This window comes from Pezoporus flaviventris, unplaced genomic scaffold (assembly GCF_033815535.1).
Source record: "Pezoporus flaviventris isolate CSIRO_AGI_PZ_B2104156 unplaced genomic scaffold, CSIRO_AGI_Pfla_v1 ptg000002l, whole genome shotgun sequence".
NCBI lineage: Eukaryota > Metazoa > Chordata > Aves > Psittaciformes > Psittacidae > Pezoporus > Pezoporus flaviventris.
The window spans coordinates 91,572,038-91,595,197 of NW_026892550.1; the positions used below are offsets into that span (position 1 = coordinate 91,572,038).

The following is a 23,160-nucleotide window of genomic DNA, read 5'->3' on the forward strand; positions in this document are numbered from 1 at the left end:
TTTAAAAAAAACCCAACTTTAAAACATTTAATCATCTGAATAACTTTTGAGTTACTAGTTGATCAGAGTGTTTTGTCTTTTTCATTCTTGTGTTCCCAAACCTGATGTGAAAATCAAAGCCTTGTTCCAAGCTGACTTCAATACAGCTGTGCTGATAAAACCTGTGGCAAACTGACCCCGTGCATTTCTAAATGAAAGCGCCACAGTGCTTTCAAAAACCTTATTCCTTTGTTTGTGTATCTGTGCTAGAAGAGTTCAGGGTTTACCATTAATTAAATTGTGGCTTATGGAGCCAGCCTGTGATTTTGAGTCACTTACAGTAGTATTTCTGGATGCTACTGTGGAATGACCTGCTTTGTGTGAGCTATGCGGAAGAGGTGTGGTTAGCTGCAGAGAAGAGGAAGTCAGTTTCTAAGAAGGTTTGGGATTTTTCTCTGGTTTGTTTTTACCCATTTTATGCCAGTAGTTTTGTGGATGTCATCCAGCTATGTAGTTGTCAGTTATGTGAATGATGACAGTTCCGAATATGGATAGATCGAAAGCAGGAAGCCTTGCTTAAAGGCCTTGTGCCAATCCCAGCTGGTGAAGACATCAAAAATAACTTCCTCCATTTATTTCTACAAAAAGGGTAATACTGTATCACCTTTTATCTTGCTTTCTGACACTGGGAAGATAAAAGCTAAAAGAAAGTAAGTGGGAGAGAAAAAGATGTCCTAATTATCTCTTTAAGTAAAGTCTATTTAATGGGCAAATATCCAGTATTGTCTAAGAATGAATTATTGCTTTCCACTTAGACATCTTTGTCCAGCAGTGTGGAAGAAAAGAACCAACGTTATTTTAAGGACAGGGAAAAGGAGGTTTTTCATTTTCCCTCTTCCTAATAATGAGGGTCTGATTTTCTGCCCTGTGAGCATTTTGGCATTTATTTTAATGAGGAAAGTTCAGACCATCAATAAACAAACTTCACTTTTCACTTATTTTCATGCCAAGCAGCAATGAACTGAATTTCAGTTTTTGGTTTTTCAATGTACCTACCAATCTGGGACACAAAAATAGCGGCTTAAAGGGGGAATAGTTTAAGTGGCCTTTCAGTTTATAATGTGTTTTTCCAATAAAATTGCTTGCACTGTAGGGTTTAGGATTGTGCTGAAGGCAATGGTTATATAAAACATGAAACCTCACTTTATTTGCTATGCCCCTATCTTACCACACACTATTTTCATAACAAAATAGCTTTTTCTTAAGGAATTCACTCAGTAATTCAGTAACAGCAATGGAAGTTAAAATTAAACTTCCTTATTATCAGATCTGCTGGGGTCTCATCTTTTATCCTACTACTGTAGATTCTGGTTCCGTGTTTATGTGAATGGTATCTGGACTGCATTCACCCTGTGTTTCAGTGCTTCAAAGGTGTGAACTAGATTTTTTTTAGCTTCTGACTCTGGAATATGTCACAGCAAGGGTCAACAGCTTGGGAAGAAAAAGACAAGGTACCTGAGAAAAAGACTGGGGATGTGGGGGAGAAGAAGAGAGCTGGAAGTATGGTGTTTCATTGAGTCAGTTCTTTGAGAATCACTGAAGGTAATTTCAGAATTAATTTGGGATGGTCTTTAGTGATGATTAAAGCATTTACAAATGCATTTACAATGAATGGACATTAAATCTCTGATAAAGCATAATCTGTGGGATAATAATTTTGATCTATATCAAATAGTAGTGGGTTTGTTGCATTCCAACCACTGCTTCCTACTCTATTGCATCACAGGAGAGCTGTTCTGATGTTATAAAATGGACCAGCATTATACTGCAAGACAAAAAATCAGTTCCAAACAGGGCCTTCTCACTGGAGGGAGCAGATCCTGGTCATGCTTTCCCAGCAGGAGACAATTTTAACACAAGCTTGAAGTATAAGTAAGGGAGTCCTTACACAAATGTAAGCACAAATAACGGGCTTCAGGAGACCATAACGCTGATGGAAGCTGACAGAATCATTTGACTCTCCTATGATGTTAGCCCAGTATCTTTCCAGCTTATGCCTCCATAAACTGGACATCTAGTTTGAATTAAGTGTGCATTTATAAATATTTTAAAAAGAGATTATATATTAGAAAATGGTTCATTAGCAGCATAGCATTTAGTAGATGAACAGAATACTTAACATCTGAAGCATTTTTTACAGGCATATTTGTATTGTCACTAATCTTAACTGCTTTGCTCAATAGTTTTAAGTGTGTAGTACTCCAGAACCACAAAGACCAGGGCCCCACCAACTCCAACACTGTAACACAGGAAAAGCAGATGTTACCTGCCTCTGGGAACCATTTGTAGCATATTTACATTTTTGTAACATGCTTTTAATATCTCTTAATCACATTTAATGATTATTTATAAAGGATTAAGTAACTGCAATGGAAGCCCTGGCTAGTGCTACTGGAAAATTATTAGAGTATGAAATGCTTTACCAAAGATTATTTTCAGCTATAAGAACTAATTGCAGTTTGTTAAGCTCATTATTTCACCATTCTAAAAAGTAGCCTGAGGAGGAAAAAAAATAACATCTGTTTATCTAGGCACCTTATACTCCTCATCACTATGGGATCTTGGGTATTTTCTTTCCATTAATATTACCCCAGAACAGACTTATATTAAATACTGCTCTCAGAAACAGTTTTTCTACACTGGTCTCTAGTGGCTAAATAAATGGTTCCTAAACTATGTTAGCATGCACCTTGGTGCTATTTATTTAAACTCCCTTTCCTGAAGAAGTTTAACTTCCTTAAGTGCCTTGCAGTGCCTTTGTCTGAGTGCTCCCTAAATTATTTAAAGCCAAAAATAGTTCTGTTTGTGTTCCTGATCCCCAACCTGTAGGAAGAACAGCATGATTAACTTCCACAGTGTTTTGATTATCTATTCATATCTGTATGTATAAACAGAGGGAGAATTCGTTGAGTCTGGAAAGCAAAAAGTATCATCATTTAATCTGTTGTTGCAATGAGTTCCATTGTCTAGAGGCAGCTCCAGTGAATGGCCTGTGTCCAGACTTCTTGCAACATCTATTAGTGATGAACATATCTATCATTCAGTTGAAAAAGAGCATTGTAGGAGGCTAGACACTTTCAAGGAGCTCAGTTTAGTCCTGCAGTGACTTTTGAATGTCTAGGCTAGAGTTAGACAACTGGAACTGTCATGGGCTGTAGACAGTGAGGAGCAAGTGCAGCATGCAGAGCCTTGGTGTGAGAAGTTTGGAGGGTCATGTTGAACCAACAAGACAGGCTGCTTCCATGTTGTGGAAGGTATCTTCACTCCTAGGTGTTGCAGTCATCAAGTCTGGAACTTGTGTGAATCACAGTGCACATTTCTGGTGGGATGGAGGGACAGTCTTCTAGCCATCTCCAGATGGAAAATGAGGATTTTGAGAGAGCTGTGATGTTGCTGACCATTTTATAATCCGGGACCTAAAGCTTACAGTAGGATACTCAGGAGAATGTAAGTTCTTTGAAGTGCTTCCTTCTTCCAGCCACTGTTGCCCTATCTTGCTAGGATTTGCCTATAACCAATCTGCTCTCTCTCCAAACACATATTTGGAACAAGCATGGAGAAAACTGGAAAAAAAAGTTCCTTTCATTAGGATGCAAATGTGTCCAGACAGTTCAGGTTGATGACCTCATGTTAACTTCCCTGTTTGACAGTTAAAAAGTGAGGGAGAGGAAAGCGAATCAAGAAAAGGAGAGGAACAGACAGAGTCTTGCAGCATGCTGCAGGCTAAAACTTGGGGGAAAAAAAGGACTAGGTTTTTATTCTCTGAGGATTATTGCTTTTACTTGTGGCTGATTGCAGGCAAGTGTACAAGTGATGCGTAGTATCAAACACCGCAGAGAGGCTGAGTAGAAGGTGTATGGATGCCTGTGTCTTTGAACTGCAAAAGGACATAAAGAAGAGCTGCAAGTGCTGTCTCCTCTCTGTGCTGTGGCTGGAACAGCATGCAAAACAGCAACACCTGCTAGAAGACAGTGAGGAAAGCATGCTTTTAATTTTGAAACAGACTGATTTAGGAAAAGGAGAACAGATGTGGGTAAGTTGTTGACTGAATAAACTCTGATTTTGAGGAGAGTTTGAAGATGGAGTGAGAGTTTGCAAGGAGAGCTTTTCTGGCAAGTAGAGGTAGTGTAAGATGTTAACAGTGCCATTCTGTCAAAACCCATAAAATGTTTGTGTCTGGTCCAGTGTCTTCAGGTGAAGTGTTTAAAGCAGGGATGAGACTATTCTCAGTTAATTTGGGTTTAATTGGCGTTAAGGGAAGGATCTTAGATCTTCCAAAAGCCTGAGAAAGACGAGGTGGCAAACAGAGAGGAGGCAGTGTGTGCAGGGTCAGGAACCAGTGCACCTATGCCCGTACGTATGGTACAAAACACTGCTGCAATAAAAGGCGTTAATAAGCAGTGTCTGTTCTCCCATACTTTTATCACAAGAGAGAAACACAATCTTTTTGCCAAGTGCTGAGGCGTGCTCAACTCCAGTTGGCTTTAACACAAGTTTGAAGTGCTGAATACCTCACAGAGCTGTTGCCAAAGTGTACTGCAGTAGCTTTTCTTTCTCACACCTCTCTGGACAGGCAGTTGCCTTATTAATTCAAGTCCTCTTAAAACCTCACATTTTCAATGTGCCTCAGCTTGTGAGGCACACTATGGCTGGAGGCAGCTGCAATGTTCATGGGGAGGTTGCACAATGGCACAGCCACTTGACATGATTCAAATTGTGCCCTGTACCAGGCAGTGTTAATGGTTGGGGTATGGACTCTTTAGACGTGCCTAACTCATTCCACCTTCTGTTTAAATCTGCTTCTGTAACAAGCCAGACTTTGGGAATCTATGTGAGGAGACAGAATTCCTCATTTGTTCTCTGCGTAGTGGGCTTTCTGTGGAAAATGAGAGCTGTGTGTGTGAGAAACCAGCTAACCAAGCTTCAAATGGAAGCCAAATGAGGCTTCCCTGCAGTTTCACAGCTGTGTCCCCAATCACAGCTTTGTGCTGCCAGCATGGTAAACTCTCCTTCATTTCAAAGAAACAGAAAAATGCAGAAGCTGGAGTCAAAACTTGCTAAGATTCATTTTCTTTTGTCCTCAGGGAATAGCAGTGGCTAATTTTAACACTAGAGAAGAGTAACTTAGCAGCATTTTTCAAATTATTAGTTACTGCTTTAATAATAATGACTAGTAGCGCCTTTTCACTTTTCCCTTTCCTCTTGAAGAGATGAGTAAACCTCTGCCTCGTACCAAAAGGGAGGTAAGAAGGCACAGAATAAGTGATAATTTACCAAGGTGCTGGAGTGGGGAGAATTTATGGGGGGGGGGGGGGGTATGTATTTAACTTCACATTATCATTGCCCAGTACAGCCCATAATGGTAGTCACAGGCAGGGAAGTGACCACCCACGTTCACAGCTCGTGTCTGATCTTGTCACTGCGATGCAGCCTGCCACTGGCAAACCAATTGTCCCTTTCTTGATCATCCATCAGAGCTTGCTCACCTTCTTCTTTGTAGCTGTTCTTAAGATGGAAATAATGCCAAATTTCTAAGAGCAGATCTGCCTCTAATTGTCAGATGTAATTTTAAACTTCAGAAGGCTGAAGTGTCTGCATGTTTGCATAATCAGAATTTTGTGTGCTGCTAAATGGGGGGGAGTATGTACATACGCGCACACATATGCTCATGCGCTCTTAGCTAATAAATGCAATTCTGTTCAGACATCTGATGCAATTTAGGGATAGTAATGACTTTGGAATGATGATGGTGTTATAACTCAATTAGGATGTTTTTAACAAACTGCCTCAAGTGGGCTGCAAACAGCTGCAAAACACCCACTCAAATCCTTAACAATCGCCGCACTAAATAATAGCACTGTCATGTATGTGCTGTCCTTAAGGAATGACAGAACACAGGAGCAGGCCTTAATTTTTATTCTTTCTGTTCCTTTTCTCCCACAGACTATCCACGTTGCCATTGTTTGTGCAGGGTACAATGCCAGTCGGGATGTTGTCACGCTTGTCAAGTCTGTCTTATTTCACAGGTAAAGGTAGCTTTCTTTTCTTGTATATTGTATATCTGGTTGTGGCTAAGTAAGCTCCTTTTGTATTTATTCTCTTACTTCAAAAGACAGTCATATTCACTTCCCTGGTTCCTTTTTCAATGGAAGGAAAAAAGGATGGAATTTATGCCAACCACAAATAGATTCACCTGTGTAAAGATTTCTACAGGTAATTAGGGGGATCAGAGATCTACCCGCTACCTTTGTTGTATTGTGGGACTAGGGACACTATCTCTGTAATGTAAATCATCTGCTTACTCCTGACTCTTATAAAATAATAATAGTAATTGTAATAGCAGCATTGTATTCATTTAGCCTATCTCTGGTATCAGTTTATGGCACAGGTGGAGATCGTAATATAAAATCCATAAACATAAATAGACACTGGTTACTTGACTATTCCAGCTTCCCATTTAGACATTTATTTTTTATGTAAACCTGTTACTACAATCAGTATTATTTTATTATTTATTGCCTGTCTGCCTTTGGAAGGGCTACATACAGCCCCTCAGGCGACTTTGCAACCTGATTCTAACCCATGGAGCATGGTTAGAGCCCCAAATTGGGAGGCATAAATATACAATGAAGTCAAAATGACCAGTTCTCTTAGTAAATAGCAGCTCCAGAAAAGGAGAAATGCGTTTGGGCATATGTGTAATTCCCTTGTCCAGTTTAGTAGTGTCTCTCAGAGATGTTTTCCAACAGTGTTTCAGAAACCGGATTAAAATAGGTGAGCGGTCGGACTGTTTGACTCAAACAGGACAAGTAGACTAATAAAACATGCACAGAGCATAAAGAAGTATACTAAGGTGATAGGTTCAACATACTGTTCTGTTCTGAATTATAATTTTGTACCAGGGAGATTGACTCTTGTTTGTTTCATGTGCTAAGATCTTTTTATAGCTAGCTGAAGTAGAGCTTTCCAGTCCCCCACATTGCTCCTTATGTTTGCCTCCAGTCCTCTGCTGGAACAGTCTTAGTCATCGATCCCTTACAATTGTTTTAGTACACCATTTTAACTTTTACCCATTTTTGGTAAGCTTCATAAAAGAGTGTAAATGCTTGCCTTGTACAATGTGGAAAAAGACTCAGTAAATATTGTGTAAGAGGTTGGCTAGGATGCAGGTGAAGAGGGGAAAGTCTTCAAAACATGAGAACAGATTTCACTGTCAACACATAGACTTTGCAGTCTTTCCAGAAGCAGCATGTTCATGTTAGATGAGGGCTAGGAAAAGAAAAACAATGCTGAAATAAGCATAACAAAAGCAAAACAGTAAAACACTGTATCATGCTCTGTGCAGAATTTTTCTGAATCCTAAAATCTTGTTAAATTTTAAAACTGTATCTATTTCCAATTAGACTTCTGAATTATTCAGTGTAAGCTGACTTTATATTGCAAGGGGGGGGGGGGGGTACTATCTATTTTGATTGTTGTTTCTAAGGGATTTCTAGCAAATACGCATTTTTATGGTGACAGGATTTATCCTCACCACCATGAGTGGTTAGCTTTACAAGGTTTTTGTCTCCTAGTGCTTGCATCCATTTTGAGAAGACTCTAATCTGTTCTGTAAATAGTAGGAATCTCACAGCTCACAGCTTTAAACAACCTCTCCCTCTGTTACTTAAAGGAAAGGTCCCTGTTTTATATAAGCCACTCGTGAGCAATTAGGAAACGTATAAACAATTCTGTCATATAATGACAGAATTATGTAGTTTGCAAATATATTTAATTAAAAATTTGAAGCCAAAACAAAGGGAATCAACATTCTCATATCTAAGTCTGGTGGATTCTGCCCTCGTCAAGAGCATATTTGCTATTTGACCAGCAGTACTGCTCATGTCAAAGGATTTGTCTAGCTCAGCAGAGGTGATAAAGTCCAGTATAGCTAATGAAACTTTAGTACAGTTAGTTGCATGCAAGATAACCTATCTCACTTGTTTATTCAAAACATACATAGAGACAAATCTAAGTCCATTCCTGCCTAGAACTACCTTGTGTAACTAGTCATTAAATTGTTCACTATAAAGGGAATATGTTCTCAAAGAGACAGAGCTTCTTACAGCCCTTTCTTCGTTATCATCTATAAAACACAGTCTTCTTAAGCATCTGTTGATGCTTTGGCTACATGTGCAGAGGGCCATGCTTCAAAAATGCTCCTTTCTTGGATCTTTATCTTTGGAGTGGCAGTGGTGAAGAAATCTGGAGAATAAACAATGAACAAACAACAACCTCAGATAAAAAAAAATTATTTAGAACCAAGATTCCTTGCATTGGTTGCCACGTGCAAACAATGTTATCTTGTAGACCAGTGTGGACTTCAAAAATTATGATCATTGGAAAGAAAGCTTCTTTTAGTTGCTAAGATCTATGTAATTGTAAGAATTAAGGACAAGACAGGTCATGACACTGCATTAAGAGGAATGAGTTAAGGGAGTTGGAGGTGGTTGGTTTAGATAGTGCGTGCTTCGTGACATCAGTAGCAAGTTCACTATCTAACTTGGGGGTTTTCAGTGAGAACAGGCATGCAGATGCTTCTTCTAACCGCTTTATGTGCATGAGGGAATGCATCCTAGCTGTCATTATCCAATAAGCCAAGAAATTTGAAAGGACTGTATGCTTCCATTGGAGAAGAAATTTGCTTGTTCTCTCCTAATCTCTAATTCAATCTCAAATACAGTTTTGCAGGAACACAACAAATGTGCCTCCAAACATATTGTCAAAGAGAGGTTTTTTTTTTTCCTTTTTTGAAGTTTCTGATGATCAATGTTCAGCCAAACCTGATGACAGACAGTAAAGAATTTGCCTGAAACAAGAGTGCATTGTATAATTGAGAGATGCTTGTGTAGAAATCGTGGTTGTTGGTATGTAGCCAGGCACAGTGTGGGTTCTCCTTGGGCAGCTGTAGCATTACATCTCAATCCTACCCTGCAACACTCTGAATATGGTCTGCTGGTTAAGCGACTGGCCCTTCAAAGTAACCACTCTTAATAGCCTAACTTGTTCCTGCTACACTCCACTTGGTGTTTGTTGTAAGAGCACTGATTTCAGTGAATCTGTCTGGAATTCATGGAGATGTCATGAACATTTATTAGCATTTCCATCTAGTTTACTAATTAAAGTGTGTTTCAGCTGTGCATTTTGATACAAAAAGAGGTACTTAAATTCCCTACTTCTGTGGGGAATACCTACTTCTCTAATAGGAAGATTCTGAGAAACGGAGGTCATGTCAGTCTGATCTTCTTCCCTTCATGCATTAACATGTTTGTCATACCCCCAACTTTGAACTAGAGGGACCAAAACAGCAGGGGTGCTGGGTCATTAAGAATAAAAACTGCAGGAGTTTCTATAGATGGAGTGTGCTGTCTCTTCTCTCTTGCATCAATATACAGCAAATCTTGCATATTGAACAGTGCAGTTCTCCCCCGGTTTAAAAAAGCAAGTTTCTGATTCTAGTCATACCATATATATCGTAAGACTTAGGCAAGCTACATGTTGGAACTGTTTGAGAATATATATCTGTCTTTAGATTCTAGGGAGTGGGAAGAAGAGTGGAAAAGGAGTGGTGTGGTCGATTCCGTATAAGAACATCGTGGTTCAGGAATGTGTTTCATTCCCAATGGAAAAGGAGCTTGATTTCAGTTTTGTCTTTAGAAAACGTATGCTCAAGCCGCAAAATCCCAGCAGCTTTTAACACCCAGTTTGACATAACTGACAGTCTGTTCTCAGGAGGAGACTCAGCAGATCTGGGATAGTGCAGGGTTTGCAGAGTCTGATAAATATGCATTGGCAGTGCTGCACAGAGGGAGGCTTGTAGAATAAGTTCTTAGTCCTAGTCTGCAACTTTCCTGCTTTCTTTCTTGGTCATCTAGTTCCTAATTATAACAGATTTTATAAATCTGTTGCAGGGTTAAAAACAAAAAATACATATGAGTCAATTTAACACAGCCAAGCTCATATTGCTGTGTCCTCAATGCAACTTAACTTCAGTTTTTCCAAAGCAAAAGACTAAACACTAAAAATAGTGGGTCAAATCGGCAAAATGAAATGTAACTGCTTTTGGAAACCGCATATAGTAGTATGCAAAGCATCTGCGTTTCTTTGTCGAAGCTGTGGGTAATAACTCTCCTTGAAACTTTGGCAACTACCAGTCCAAACTACATTTGTAATTTTCAATGTTTCACTTCGTTTCTGAACATTGTAAAGCTTAGAGTGCCATAGAAGCAGCCCATGAGTTACAGTTTCATATTGCAAAGATCATTTCTGTCTCTGCTTAGGTAAGTCTTAAGTAAGAGCTAAAATGGTTTTTAGTGTACTCTTTATCTTTTCCAAAGACATGCTAAACACCATGTTTCATTTGGGAACAAAGGCCAAAATTACACAATTATAACAAGTTGCTGGCAGTTAGGTCAGCCTGAGAATCTGTGAAAAATTGCCTTCTCTTTTGTGCCAGCAAATACTGGCTTGTTTTTTTTTCTTTTTTCCTGTGTTAGTCACTCTTCTTTGGAGAAAACATTATGAGTATTTCTTCAGCTGCATGCTTCATCTATCATATAGGAATAGGGGCATAGTAATGGTGGTGGTTTTCTTAGTGTAAACAAAACCAGACAACCAGACAAATGCTTTTTAATACAAAGTAGCCTCTTGCCTTCAAGTAGGTTGCTTGTGAATTTAAAGTTCAGCATAAGTCTAAGATTTTATAAGATTAGGATATGAAACTATGTTATACATTGCTGTATGTACAATAAATGTGGGTTTTTTTTTCCTTGGAATAAGTAGAATAAGGCAAACCAAATGAAAATCGGAATTAAATAAAAAGTATGACATGTAATTTCCAAGTAAGAGTCACAAGTCAACACTGGCTGGTAATTAAAGCTTATGTAATCTAATGGCTATATTCCATGGAGACCACTTTGCCTTAATGGAATTAATTTGAGAATTTAAAACCTCTGTCATGATTTCCAACTTTTCTAATATTCAGTCTGTTTTGTGGGAGATTCTTCTGGCAAAACGTATAAAGCGTGTACTTGTTTCTCTGATCCATATAGATTCATCAATAATACACACTTTTTGTATTTTCTAGTTGTCATAACAGTGGAGGCATCACGGAGAAAGCAATGTTTAAAAAAAAATAAAATCTGCCCATGAAATCTCTTATTATTTCCCAAAGTGCTTCTATAAGTTAACAAAAAGCAAAAAGATCCATGAACGAGGCAGCTAGTGCATCTTTAAGATCTGTCCAATAGTTTGGGGAGCATTTTAATCAATACTGGATGTGAAGAGGTATGAAAAATCTTAATGATTTTCACATTAAAATTCTCCCTATATGAGAAAGGGATTGTCATATGGGCATTAGGAAAAAAAAAATACTTCCCAAGCTACCTTTTATAATTTCTGTTTGAAGTCCTTGTAACCATTTGTTACAGATATAAAAGGTATTACCTTGTTGTGCTTCCCTTAATAAAGTATAGGTTTTGGAAATAAACCCCCTGGGCTACTGACCTTTTTATATGCTTAGAAAATAAAATTCCTCTGTTGTGGAGATAGAACTGTGCAACCAAGCAGCTGCTTTTTAAATTGCTTACATTTGAGCTATAGAATAATCTGAAAGAGAAGAGTGAGCCTTGGTTCAGTACTCCCTTTTTCAATTGTAGATTTTTGTATTTTAGTCTGTGGCAGTGGCTATTCAAAAAGAATGGACCACAAATGCTTGAGCAAGCGGGTCAAAACTCTGATGAAGGATGAGAAGTTTTGAAATACAAAGATAAGACATGATGATTTTAAAAAAAAATTGAAATGGGTACCTTGGAATAGGCTCCTAAATTCATAATCTGACTTTTAAAATTACTGGCTTCTTTACATTTTACTAACTTCATAGAATCTCAGCAATTCTAAAAACGAGAGCATTCATTTCAGCTTCTATATTTAGGCCTAAGAGCCTATACTTAAGCATCCATGCTTAAAAATCTTGGCCAGAATATCATTTCATTCACTTTTGAGGAAAGCAATTTAAGACAATAAATGGGTGCTCTTTACGTATGGTTTACTTTGTCAGATATCATTCTGATTTTAAGATAAGTGGAAATAATTTAATACATGAAGATTTGCAGCTTTCTAAATCAAGTGGTTAAAACCTTGACTTTCCACTGATGGGAAATACTGATACTTTGAAAAGGAGTTCTTATGCATTAAGACATTAGAGCATCAGCATTTTCCATGTAGCAGAAAATGTGAAAAGTTGTAGTTCATAAAAGTTTAGATGTTCAGATCTTTGAGGTGAATGAGATTAAGTATTTCTGGAACTTGAGAGAAATTCTCTGGCTGTTTCAGTATCTGCTTTTATAGTGGGGAAAATAGAAGACCTGGTGCTCAGAATTCAAGAGCTGTCTGTTCTGAAACCTGGGATACTAGAAACCTTGACTTCACAAATTCATACGAATACTGGTAATTTTCTAAACCCTATTGATTTTGTAGGTAAAGTTTATAAAATCTCTCATATATTGACCTTTCTTATTCCATAGTTGCATATACTGTCACCATTTACAGTATAGTACTTTCTAGCAGTACAAGATACTACCGACCTCTACTGTGTGTGGATCTTCCATTCTGTTGTCATGACCAGTGGAACATGAGTTATATGGGGTAATATATGCATTAAAAGTAAACACAAGACACAACTGTGCTCTGAGTTAGTTAGAGAAATTCAAGTCAAAGGAAGTCCATCTCATGTTTAGAGTGAGAGAAGAGAAAGTTTATACTGGTCATCCCTTCCTCTGAGACCTGATTCCAGGTTCCCCTCAACCGAAGAAAGATGTCTTGCACTGAAGTCCTGAGCCTCAAGGAATTGGAAATAAATCTGTTGAGTCATCTCATTAGCTCCCCTGCTATTGCAGGAGCCAACCTTATTGAGACCCTTTTCACAACTTCATCTACCTTCACAACAGAATGAAGTTGGGTTTTTCTTTAACCAGAGCATCATATTTTTCAAGTTTCATGCCACTCGGTTTCCACTAGCAAACTTCGGTGTCTTCAGCTGCTCGTTTCTTCAAAGGCCATGCCACCCTTCCTTGTATACCCAAGTGAGGGACTCAAGCCTCCCTCTGGAAGGTATCAGCCCCCACCTTTCTCAAAATTTTTAAACTGTAGCTGCTAAATGTCTGTAAAGAATAGCTTTCCATACGGCTATCCCTTCACTTATCATAGGAGCAATAGAATTTGATTTCACTTTTATAAACCCCATATCCCGAAATAGCTCTGTCATGGACAAAGACCAGTCTGAAGAATGGAATAGTTTTCACTTACATCAAATGGTACAGCAAAACATCTGAGTCTAATTATATGTCACTTTCAGTGGAATCCCTTACAATATCCTGATTGTCACCCCTAATTCGTAGAGCCAGTGATTCGGCCGTGTTAGCAAATAATGACTTCCCTTTCTCATATGTCTTAAGAAAGACTTCTTATCCTACAGAATCTCTTCTGTATCTTTTACAGTGGATGTTGTTTGATCTTTAAGCTACTGAACTTGCTTCATAAACATTTTGAGGCAATCCTTGTCTTTTAGGCTTTGCATATTACAGAGACCAGAAGAGGTAAAACATGTCATCTGTGTGTATGCTAGTACTGTTACTTTCAGAAGGTCTTACAAGTTTGAGTCTGTGCTCTGTTGGCTTCTAGCACCATGCTAAACCTCACATTTCACATAACTAAAATCTCGTCTGGAGTAAAATTTTGTGTGGATGATGCACATTTAGTTGTAGATGTCAGTGGGTCACTGTTTTGGTGATGTATTTTTGTAAGTGATAATCTTCTGCTTTTCCTCTGACACATACTTTCCTTCCAGCTGAATATCTACCATGAGGCTAACAACTTGAAAGAGATTTCTGTGTAGGAGTACAACTACTCCTTTTTTCTTTTTCCCAGTAGGAGCTGAACTAAAGAAAATGTCACCCTCTTGTTCCCATTTAAGTTTCATACACTTTGGGTCATTCAGATAAGTATAAACTGCTACTGAAGATCTGAGTCTTTGTATCAGATTTTTTCTTTTCAACTAGTGTGTTTCATCTTGAAATTTTATATCAGTTCCATTTAACTAAATGATGGATTGAAAGTGATACAGCTTTCTTGGTTTTGACTGATTTTTTACTCTTATTCTACTTTGCAGTATCTAGATAAATGACCCTGGAAAAAGGGAAAGAAGTTACTAAAGAACACCAACTGGGGAATAGTTCTACCAGATACTGGCCTCAGCCCCTGCTAAGCAGAGGGACCTGTGTAGGATGTGTATGTTGATACTCGACACCTATTTGCCTAGAGATATTGCTTTGCCAGTACCCAAAGCCACTGATGTTGTACTTTGTTTCTCTTGGCCTTTTCTCTGCTAATGAAATGTATTTCCTTATCATTGCTATTTCCCGATATTTTCTTGGCAAGGTGCCTGGTTGCTGCGGAATCTGCATGAGCCAGGATGTCCTCCTCTTCTCTCCTGCTGGGCTGGTGAAGCAGTTATAATTGTTGTGATCCCTTTAGCTTGGTAATGGGACACTCAGCAGCTGGCAGCCTTCACCTTTCCTTTTCCCCCCGTCATTCCAGGGCAAGCTGGAGATTGAAAGACCTTTGCCTTTTTGGAAAGCAGTGTTTTGGGTATAGTTAAACGTAGATCAGATGTGGGTTTATTCTGCCGTCGTGATTAGCTCATACATAAGGCTTCTAACCAGCACGTAACATGTAAGCACATTATTTGAATCATGGTGCCCCTGAAGCCCATACAACACCTTCACTGGCATCCAGGGGTATTGGATCTCAGGTGTAGTATTTCTAACACTGCAAAATCCAGCCATATATTGCTTCTCACAACAATCTCTTGTTTCTGCTGAGTGGTGTGTTATGATCTTACGAACCATTATATATATTTTTACATTTTCTTGTGGACTTTGTTAAGTGAGAAACAGTATTACTCATCAAAGCAAGAAGAATAGCATTAAAGAGAAAGGCACATTTTGTCTAATAATGCAGGAAATGGAGAAAGAAATAATAAGTTCAAAAGTTTAATGGGAGTACATTGTCCTGAACTAACATAGATTCCTTCACTTCTTGTTCACACAGAAGAATGTAGTAGCATCAGTCGTCTTCCACTTTAACCAGCATCTGACACTAAATGCTTCTCTTTCTAGATGAAAAATATCAGGTAACAAGTATACACTGATTTATCTTTACAAATTTCACATAAATAAAGCTCTACTATTCCGCCATAGGAATCGAAGAAAGGTTGAGCCAATGCTAAAGTCTGCATGAACCATCTGTCTTCTTAGTGGCTTTTGAAACTCTGTCCTTCTCTGCTGACTTGGAAGTTTGCTAAGCTAGGGATAAACACAGAAAACTACACATCATGACTAACTTCCACTGGCAAATTTTCCTACTCCTGCCACAGAAGTTGAGTAAAGATCAGACTTTGTTGCTTACTGTCCCTTCAAGAAAGCAGCTAAAACATGGTATTTGTGATGTCTAAGTTCACATTACTGTTGAAAACTCCATATGCTTTGTCAAACCATGCCAGTCTTGCTGATACTGGCTTCATTCATCTTGTTTTGAAGCTTTTCACTTAGCTCAAGTCTTGTAACAGAGGTGAACCCACAGCTGGTGTTTTTGGAGGAAAATAATTCTTCCTCCTTTTCTTCAACCCTCCCTCTTTCTTAGCAACAGGGATGTGGGGAAATTTACAATTTCCATTCTACTTACTGTGCCAGTACCTAGAAGGCACTCACCTGGAACACCTGATTTTGTGTTCCCATAGGACAGCTGTTGATGCCCCAAGTTTGCTTTGTTGAAAAGATCTGTGTAAACTCACTGGTCCTGGAATTTCACCTCATTCAGATGATTAGCTTTTAACCTTCCTTTCTACCCCTACTTCTCCACAGAAAACTGTTTGTACCACAAAGATAAATTAGCAGGTTGACCTAGAAAATGAAAGCAATCAGTTTCACAGCTCAAGTCCCCAAATGGGATTAACTTGACCTTCTTTTAAGGAGCTGGCAGAAGGGACCAGATCCTTAGCTGTTGTAAATAATCACATTCCACTGAAGTCAGGGGAGCTATGTTTATTTACAACCACCCAGAAACTGGTCCAGTATTTCTATTACTGTCATGTTTATTCAAATTGTGTTTTAGCATTTTGGCCACAGAGCAGGACTCCACCAAACATGCTGTATGCTTTACCTTGAGACCTTAGACATAGTTAAAGCTTTTTAAGTTCCGATGTTGTCTTTTCACAACAGGAATTAGAAACCTTTAAACTAATGCATTTCTTTCTCTTCTTATATCAGGCGAAACCCACTCCACTTCCACCTCATCGCAGATGCAATTGCCAAACAGATCCTGGCGACTCTGTTCCAGACATGGATGGTCCCTGCTGTGCGCATAGACTTCTATGATGCAGATGAACTCAAGGTAAAGAAAGACAAACACAAATGTTGCTCATACACTTCATGCCATCCCTTTTTTATTTATTTCTCTGGATTGGTGACTTGTGGGAGAACTGTTGGCTAAAATATTCTTCCTGGCTAAAATTAATTTTAACCCACATGATTGGAATCCCAGTTACACTTAACTAGAAGATACTAAATGGCCAACATCAGTTCAGTTTCTCCGCTGATGAGGCATGTTCTTTAGCATCTTAGAATTTTATCTGCTATCAAGAGGTTTCTGGCTGCCCGAGTTGAATTGCATCTGATCACACTATGGTTTGCTAAAGGTACTTCTTTCTAGTAGCGATGGTGGAATTGTAAGTATCTTGTTCAATAAGCCCAAATCTGTTATTGGAAGCACTCAACTTCCCTGCATTCCTTAAGCATGGGTGTGTAATACCATAAGTGGGCACATTCTGATGAGGTATTAGTACTACATTTTAAAATAGCTGCCTTCTTTATCTGGATGCCCTTTCAAAAGAATGAATATGAAGAGAATTCTGAGGGGGGGGGGGGGGGGTGGTGGGGGCAGGGTGAAAAAATCAGTTACTCAAAGCATAAAGTAATTATCTTTTCATAGTTACGAAGTTTAAAATAAATCACGAAGGCACAGCACTGAGTTTGAGCTGCACATTTTTTAGCTGTGGAGGTAGAATGAAGTAGTCTGATTTTAGCATTTGAGGTTCGTGGCAATAATTTGAATGACTTCCCAGACTGTTCTGGGCAACACCCTGAAACAAGGAAAAAAGCAAAATTTAGCAAATTGCTGTGCTAATTAAAGGGTAAATTCAAAGCACACTGGGTTGTAGAATCTTGAGAACAAAAAGTTGTAGAAAGATGGAAAAGGCAAAAATTGATCCTTGAGAAAAGTGTTTTGTTTCTAGCTGGTTTTATTTCTTTATTGGTTCTTCCACATGAAACCATAAGCTGGTATTAACCTAATTAGCTTGAGACCTCCCTTCTGTTCTTTAGAGCTTCATAGCAAGGAGGAGGTTTATTCTTGTAAATCCTGTATGTGTCTATATTACATGTGCTTTTCTGCAAATTGTAGGGTTTTTGCAGTGCTTAATTAGCCTCTCAGCTGGGGAAGACAGACCTCTTAGTGTTTTCCTTCTGGTCATTTGGGTATGGTCCAATCTAGTTAAGTAAATAATAACCAAGAGAGCTTACTTCAGTGATCCCAAACTTCCTGATTTATAGGCAAACACTGTGCAGATATGAGGCTACAGAGCAGAGTCTTGCTTTATTCCTCCCTCTTCCAGTCAGCTTTAATTTTCATATGGCAGGCAACCTGAAGCAACACTGGACTTATCTTGCTTTAGGTTGGGGACCACTTTCTTACTAGATACAGGTACTGATGCATGAATACATTTTTCTAGGTCTGCCACTCTTGCTCGGAGCTCAGCATACTGCATACCAAGCAATTTGCCTGATTTCAGTAGCCAAAAAAAAACCAAGTATAAAGTAGTACTCAGCATAGGTGAATGTGACAGACACTGCCAAAGGACAGCAAAGAGTTGTAAATATAAACGGGGTTTTAAGAAGCCAGGTATGATGCTGGCTCATATCCAGATCATTCTGCAAGTTTTAGCAAAAAAGACAGAGGAGCCTTTTACAGGCAGCAGTAGGAGCTCATCTCAGTGTTTCCTACATAGCCTCTAGAGAGGATTTAATGATTGGTTTGGGTTCATGTATTTCACCCATACTCTTAAGAACTGTATTATGCTGTCCAGTGTTTCAAAAACACAGAGCTGATGCTGGAATGTTTACTAGAAACTCTACCTTTCTCTAAAGTGACATATGAATACAATGTTACAATACATACTATATTTCAGTTTTAATGACTTGCCGTAGTTCTTTTTTGAACATGTAATCAGTGCCAATTGCTGGCATTTTTAACAGATTTAGACAGAACAATAGCTTGAACATTTTCACTTAGCTTTCATTTACCCAGGTTTTATTGTTTTGGAACACAGATGCTACAGAAAACATTTCATTTCATGTTTATTTTTTTCCTTTTTGATATATATGAGCTTCCAGCCTCATACTTCCAATGCAGCAGGAGCTGGCATGTTAGCTCATGCCCTTAAGTCATGGGAAATGTCCTGTTCTGTTCCTGTTCCTGCTCAGACAGTGAAAGGAAGCACATAATGTTAGATCCTCCATAAACAGTATAGATGTTTGGGCTTTTTTCAAGGAGCTGTTTAGAATTACGGCAACAGTTTCCACTAGAGTTTTGTTGGGACTTTTTTTAAAGGCAGAATTTGGAGGCTAAAATATTTGGCAACATTTCTTAACATATCCTGCAATTCTTAAAATATTTGCCGTTTAGCATAGAGTTAGGCCAACCAGTGTCCTGAAGGAAGGTGTAGAAAATAAGGCTCTGCAGTAGGTGTTGTTTCTTTGTGGGTTTTAGAGGAAAACTGGATGCTTCACTGCAAGAAAGGGAAGGCAAGGTTCCACTGATTATCCCAGAATTTCTACGGCCCAAAACCAATGTGTCTGCTTTGTCTGCTGCTGTGAATTATGCATGTCAAATGTTTCTTTTGAAACTTAGAGAAGACTTATTTTTCCTTTGCAAGGTGTCACATCTGTTCATGCTCATGCTGCACCACAAAGAGCCTGTGTTCATTCTCTCCCTAGAGGCAAGTGCTGCCAAACTAACACCAGCCTGCTTGGAAGAAGGACGGAGCACAGGGAAGGACGGCCAGGGAAAGGCCTATCTTTGCTTGAGGCACGCGATAGGGAATGGGGTGGGAGAGGAGGAGACTTGGCTGTGGAGCTGAGCCACGATAACAGCATCTCTAGGAAAAAGGTCAGCAGCAGTTGAGATGGAACCTTTCTGGCTATATTTCTTTTAAACAGCTAGTTTGATGATTTTAACAGACAGTTCTACTAAGACAATTGTAACCTCCCCCAGCATATCTTGGCCTGTCTCCCTATTGCTTTACCAGTAACCACAAAGGTGATCTGTGGTTAAAAGCTCTCCCTCAGCTCAGAAACTGTTTAGATTGTGAACTGTACTGCCAGTGCAACTCTCTCCCATTAACTAGACTTGCTACATGTGTGTAGTAATCAGCAATAAGCATCCTTGAAGTGTGGGCAGCTGATAATGGTGTCAGTAATTGAGCCATTCCATAGCTGCAGATTTCATTCTTGTTCTACTCAGTATGGCCCACACATAGCTCTTCCAAATTTGTGGGGCCACATATGGCTGTGACTGCAAACTGGAAAGTTACTTGGCAATGGAGATTCACTTTGTATGGTTAAATTAGTTATGTTACTCAGCTTTGGTCCTAATGCAGTAGATGTAGCTATTACAGCAGTGCATCCCACAAAATAACTGGAAGCTGAAAATTGTCTTCTTTGAACATTAAATAAAAGAAAAAAATCATACCTGTGAAACACTGATCTAAAAGACCCATTACAGCAGTGGCTTGCAAATACCAGGCTGCAGGATGTTGTGGTTTATTCAGTTCAGTCTTACATGAAGATACTACAGAGCTAACTATTGAAGGTACGCAACATGAGCACTGAGATTCTACACTTCATCGTTCGATGTGGAATCGCATGTCAGTTCACTCGTAGGGAAGTATAGACATTAAACCCGTTGTGATCTGCATTGGCCCAGAGCAGAGGGAGCAGCTGATAAAGCAGTAGTTTGTGTTGTGTGGAATACAGATGAGTTGAGATTGTTTTCCCAGATGTTGTTTGACAGACTGCTGACAACATCAGGTGAGCGAAGGGAAGCAGAAGGTAGAATGAGTAGTTGCCTGCTCTGCTCTGTGTGAATCTTGATGGCCGAAATAAATGTAGTTTCTTCATCACCAGTAAAGCAGAAAATCCATTTCCTTTAAATAGTTCAGCCCACAAGCATGCGTGCTGCAAGTGATCTTTGAACTTGGAGGTAGGAATGGTGAATTGGTTTTTGCAGTAGGTGAGCATTTGACATGGAAATAAAAAGTGGAAAGCTCCATATTTTGCTGCATATATCCACAATATTCCAGCTTTTACTGTTCCCAGAAACAATAAACCACGCATCTCACTGCAAGTGCTGCCTTAGGTGATTTCATATCAGAAATGTTGATGTTTGCACGCTCAAATTCAGTGATGTGATCCAGAGATCAAAACCAAGCTGGGATAAATGTGATGTATGATAAATGTGATATGTGATACTTATGCATACCAAAAGTACCACCTAACTTTAGGCTTTTACTTAAGCATGAGATGAGTCACTCCTTAGCCACTTCCATCTGAACTGGGGAGGTAGTTCACTAGGTCAGACGTTGACATCATTTGGTCAGAAAGATGGGCAAGGGCTAGAAGACTTAAGCAGAATAATAACGTTTAATTATTTAATTATAATTGTAATGTAGCTGGTCTCAGGGCTGTGCCTATGTGCACTCCCAATGCACTTAAGTTATTAATTCCCAGAGTGGTCCCAGAACTTCCAGGCTAGTCGTCTGCGAAGATGAGATAAAGCATTGGTTTGAGACAGCAGACCAAATTGAAAGGAGGTGATTGACTCAACTGCTGGCTATCTGCACAAGAAGTATTTGACAGATCGACACAAGAGCTGCCCCAGCGGGAATTTCAGGCAGTTCTTGAGATTTCCCAGGCGGTTCCTGCTGTGCCTAGACCAATTTGTATGCTTAAATGTGTTGATTAACATCCTGGGTGGAGAATCTGATTGTCCCAGCGATTCCCAGACAGTTCCTGCTGCAAAGTTAATCAATTGTGCAAAGATAAGACCATCAATAGAAACAGTTCCAATGTGTAGATGTGATCATGTAGGACAATGTTTTGTACATTACTTACGATAGTTAAAAATCTTTGTATGTAGGTTAAGGTGATCTGTAACAATGGATTATACGTGTTTTGCAGTGGTCATGTAAGACCACAGACCCGCTGATCGTAAAAATTGGACAGAACTGTGTTTTAGGGAGTCTCACTGAAGTCTCACTGTTTTTTTATGGAGTTTTTACTTAGGCATCCAACTAAGGTGTCCCTGCAAGTACCCTTACCATGGTAACACCCTTCCTCGACCAGACAGCAACCAGCTGTCCTCTTTGACAACTATATTGTCCACACAAGAGTTACCCTAAGACAGTGATGATTTAAAGTATGCTTGGTTTGTAAGTGTCTGTGCAACCAATGAAAATCAAATCCAATGCCAGGGATTTTTTTTTGCTACCAGTGGAAACATTTCCAATGAATGATAGTATTGATGGGGATGTATGTATCATACATTGCTGTATGCCAGTTTTGGAACCATGTTCAAGCAAACACTTCCAACAGAACTGCAGATCCTGCAATCTGAATATGGAAGAGAGAGACCTCTTTGACGGTTGGGAAGATGTGAGATTTGGTGGAAAGATTATTTGTTTAGTATTAGTTGTATCAGCTGCAGAAGATAACAATGATAACAATGCTGATAAAACCTTGAACAACAAAACTGGCCAGCATTCTCCTGCATTCCACCATCTTCCTATTCAAGCACTTCCACTGGATGCTGCAGAATCAGATATTCATAACAGTTTATTTTCACAAGACTAGTGACTGCCTACTAATTATCACGGATTATAACTGTTGGACTATATTTGCATTGCACTGCATGCAGATAATGTATTGTTCAAGGGCAGTGCATGATTGTTTATCTGTTAAATAGTTCACTGTATGCCTCAGAGGCAGACACACAAAGTTATTAAGCAGATGTACGTTACTTTCCTTCTTTCCACTTCATATGCAAGATCTAATTGCTATTAATTCAATACAGGATGTGAAATGCAGCATCTCTTTATGCTTACATTCATTTATGCAGTGGTAGGTATTCAATTAAAATGTTTCTACAGGACTGTGGTTTTGGTCAAATACTGTCACATATTATAATGGACTTGCAATGCTGCTGCATTTCACAAGCCTTTTGTCTTTTTGAAAACTGGCCTACTCCACATCAGTGAAGTAAGAGGCATAGACTGTTGTTTCTTCCTGCCCTTTCCCTTTTTCTTTTACAGAATTATTTAAAAAAATAATTAAATGCAAATTGAAGATTCTGAATACCAAAATTTATAATCAAAACATTGTACAGGTTTTGATAACTTGTGTGGCTTAGTTTTAGATATGAATTTCCAATTATGATAGAGATTTTGTGTATTTGCTAATGAACATATTGAATACTGACACGTGAAGTCTCAGGTGATGAAATACACTTGTGGTTATGACACAGTGCTGACACACTAAGAACAGGGTCTTTTATCCATGGTTTTCAATACAGATGACTAGACATTAACAGATCAGGTTTTGTAAGCCAAGATATTTTCCTCCAGACTGCTTGGGAGGAAATGAGTATCCACCAAGAAACAGATAGCAATTCAAACTCCCCAGCACAGTGGAACCTTTGTGAAGTGGTCAGAATCTATCCATGCAGTCTGAGTAGCCTAAGCTGTACTTCCTCTATCCTCCCATCCCTCTCTGCACAGAACAAAAAAAGCCATGCAACATTACAAATTATTATTAGATGTGTTTTCTGTTATTACTCAGGCCTAGAATATGAAAAAAGTAATTTTAGATAAAATCACATCTGATCTTAAATTTATGCCTATTCAAAACAGGCAGT

At 38.9% G+C, this 23,160-nt stretch overlaps 1 protein-coding gene across 5 annotated transcripts in view; it reads left to right on the top strand.

The window, feature by feature from the left end:
- The window catches only part of LARGE1 (LARGE xylosyl- and glucuronyltransferase 1), a 278,219-nt gene that overhangs the window by 135,908 nt on the left and 119,151 nt on the right, over positions 1 to 23,160 (top strand). For all 5 annotated transcript variants that reach the window (XR_009741802.1, XM_061445076.1, XM_061445074.1 and 2 more), the window contains 2 exons: positions 5,983 to 6,065; positions 16,404 to 16,527. Coding sequence is in view for 4 of the 5 variants with exons in the window: in XM_061445076.1 (XP_061301060.1) it covers positions 5,983 to 6,065; positions 16,404 to 16,527 (207 nt within the window). In the remaining variant the exon portion in view is untranslated. The remainder of the gene's footprint in view (positions 1 to 5,982; positions 6,066 to 16,403; positions 16,528 to 23,160) is intronic.